This window comes from Tachysurus vachellii, chromosome 9, assembly GCF_030014155.1.
Source record: "Tachysurus vachellii isolate PV-2020 chromosome 9, HZAU_Pvac_v1, whole genome shotgun sequence".
Classification (NCBI taxonomy): domain Eukaryota; kingdom Metazoa; phylum Chordata; class Actinopteri; order Siluriformes; family Bagridae; genus Tachysurus; species Tachysurus vachellii.
Window position 1 is genome coordinate 16,901,664 of NC_083468.1, and position 2,508 is coordinate 16,904,171.

The 2,508-nt window shown below is 44.7% G+C and overlaps 1 protein-coding gene across 1 annotated transcript in view; it reads right to left on the bottom strand.

Annotated features, from left to right (window-relative positions):
- cbln1 (cerebellin 1 precursor) overlaps positions 1–1,753 on the bottom strand; it is a 5,328-nt gene extending 3,575 nt beyond the window's left edge. The window contains exons 1-2 of the mRNA XM_060878622.1: positions 1,101–1,753; positions 531–650 (exon numbers count right to left, since the gene is read on the bottom strand). Coding sequence (XP_060734605.1) covers positions 531–650; positions 1,101–1,352 — 372 coding nt within the window. The 5' untranslated portion in view covers positions 1,353–1,753. The remainder of the gene's footprint in view (positions 1–530; positions 651–1,100) is intronic.
- Between the last annotated feature and the right edge of the window lie 755 nt (positions 1,754–2,508).

A 2,508-nucleotide genomic window follows, 5' to 3' on the forward strand; every position in this document is an offset into this window, starting at 1 on the left:
GTGCAAAACGCCATCATACGTTTTAATTAATCATAGTTTTATATCACTTTGCTGTCAATATATTTAATGTAAAAAATACCTGAATTAAATATTATTTTAAAAGTTAAACATGTCAATTCTGTTATTTATTTATTTATTTATTTATTTATTTATTTATTTATTTATAAGTATGTGAAAGTAATTTGTCAGTACTCTGCAGGGTCATGATATTTGCTGGTAACCTCGTCTGATCTTACAAATCCCAACTGACTCCGCATGGGACATATATATAGACACTTCACTTGGTGAAGGAGTCATCAGTTCATACGCGTAATGGTCCACTCATGTGCTTAAAGCCGTTGTTAAATTCAGTCATAAGACGCGGTAGCACATGCTAATGAATAAGTGCATAATAATAAGCATCAAAACGTCTTTACTTTTATATTCACGACCAATCAAAACCACGCACACGCGCGAGCGCGCACACTCACACGCACACACACACACACACACGCTCGAACGAACAGATGCGCACAAAGAACAAAACTAACCTGGATAGTTTGACGGTTATAAACCTTCACGACGTGGAAATTAAAACTGTAAATCCCTTTTCGTGGGGCGAAGAAATTACTTCTCTCTTCGTCGAAACTTCTGCCGACGTTCACGAGAACCTGGAAGAGAAAACGCAGCGCAGAGGATAAACAATCTCGATCACACAAACGCGCCATAGTAGTAAAATGTACCTTTGCTTGGTTTAATTCTGTTAGTATACAACTAAATCTTAAAGTTATGAACAAAACTGGAGTTTGCTTTGTGGCCTTTGGTGTGCTTTTCGTGTCGATCCGAGAAGATGTGGTTTAAATGTACAAAATGTACGAAATTTCAAGCTTGTTGAGACTTAATCAAACGGCACGAGCTTTCAGTCACATTTGCACGCTCGATACTTTTAGGAGTATTTAAAAAAAATGCGATTCTATTATCAGTGGACACGCTGAGTAAAAATATACCAGTGTGACAGATGAGAGCAGCTCCCTCAAAGCAACATCACAGCAGCTTCTCAGCGGCACCATGCTACAGTCTCCTTTATTTTTCCCGCTTTGTATTCACGTTAATAAAGTTACCTGATCAAAGTAGATAACCATTGTCCGATTACTCATCTCCGACGGCTCGTGGTTGGTGTTCCTGACAGCAGAGAATGCGACTTTGGCGCTTCCGGAGCGCACGGAAATCCCTAGCGCTGTGCCGGTAGGGTCAGAAGTTGGGTTCGAGTCGCACACGACCAGACATTTTCCCTCCAGCACGATGGGTTCCGTCTCGTTCTGCGCGCTCGCGAGGCAACCTAACGCCAGCGCGCAAAGCACGAACACCAGCATTACTGTAACTTTAGCCTGCAGTCTCGTCACCACTTCGCTCAGTCTCTCCTACTTCAGCTCACTCACAAAGTCACAGCCGTCTCCAGCCTTTTTTCCCCGCACTGAAAATCAAGCGCTCTCCGCGTATGGATGTCCAAATCAAGTGGGTTATTTATTTATTACTTGAAATTTAAGATTATTTTGTCTTTTCTCCAAAAACCTGCCTGGGATTTGTGAGTTTTCTGTTTCTAGATCCTTTTCTCCTTCGTATTTTCCACGTAAACTCGTCTCGAGTCGGCGGTGAACGCAGCGAGGCCCTCGTCTGCGGCTGAGCACATAGCGCGGGGCTCCGTCTGCTCGCGCGCTCAATTATTGACGCGTGAGATATTGGAAGTGATACACAAAGGCTGGTGAGCACGCGCCCTCGCCCCCGCCTCTCCGCGCGGCTCCCCACCGGCCCACGAGCGCGTCTCTGGGCTGCCAATCGCTTCGCGTGGACCGCCTCTACAGCCCGTGACGTCCTGCAAAGCACCGCCTTCTCTGAAGAAGAATCGTACAGGTGGACTTGCGGGTACTTGAGATTCTGGAGAGAGAAAGGAGTGGTTACTCAGTTCCTTTGAAAATGGGAGGCCATGACGCGCGAACAAAAGGTCATTTATCTTTATTTGCTGCGTTGTAATGGATTATAGAGGCAACTGGTGTAGTCTTTATCAATGACTCCAAGAACGCGCAAGAACTTTTTTGTTCAAGTGGACAACTGCGGGTCATGCATCAATGGAAAGGAACGTAAAAGAAAGAAAAAAACTCTATTGATTAGGTTAGTGTTCCCACACGATTGCAGGAGATTAATATTATACAAACATGACTGTACGCGCGGGTTTGTAGTCCTCATGGTCACCTGTATCACCTTAAACAGCACGTCGTCTTTAGAATTAAAGCTGGCATATCACTATAGTGCTGTCGACATAACTTAAGAAGAGCGACCTATAGTTTATAGTATTTTGCCTGCAGTTTTTTTTACTAGATGACAGAATCGCTCTGGCGTCTCAGACCGTGCCGTAAATGCGTTTTCGCCTGCAGAAGGCCCGCGCGCTTCACGGGCTGACATCGTGCGTTCTGCGCCAGCGCACTCCCTACATGACATTTAATAAATGAGATCACTGAGCGGGTTTCAGGG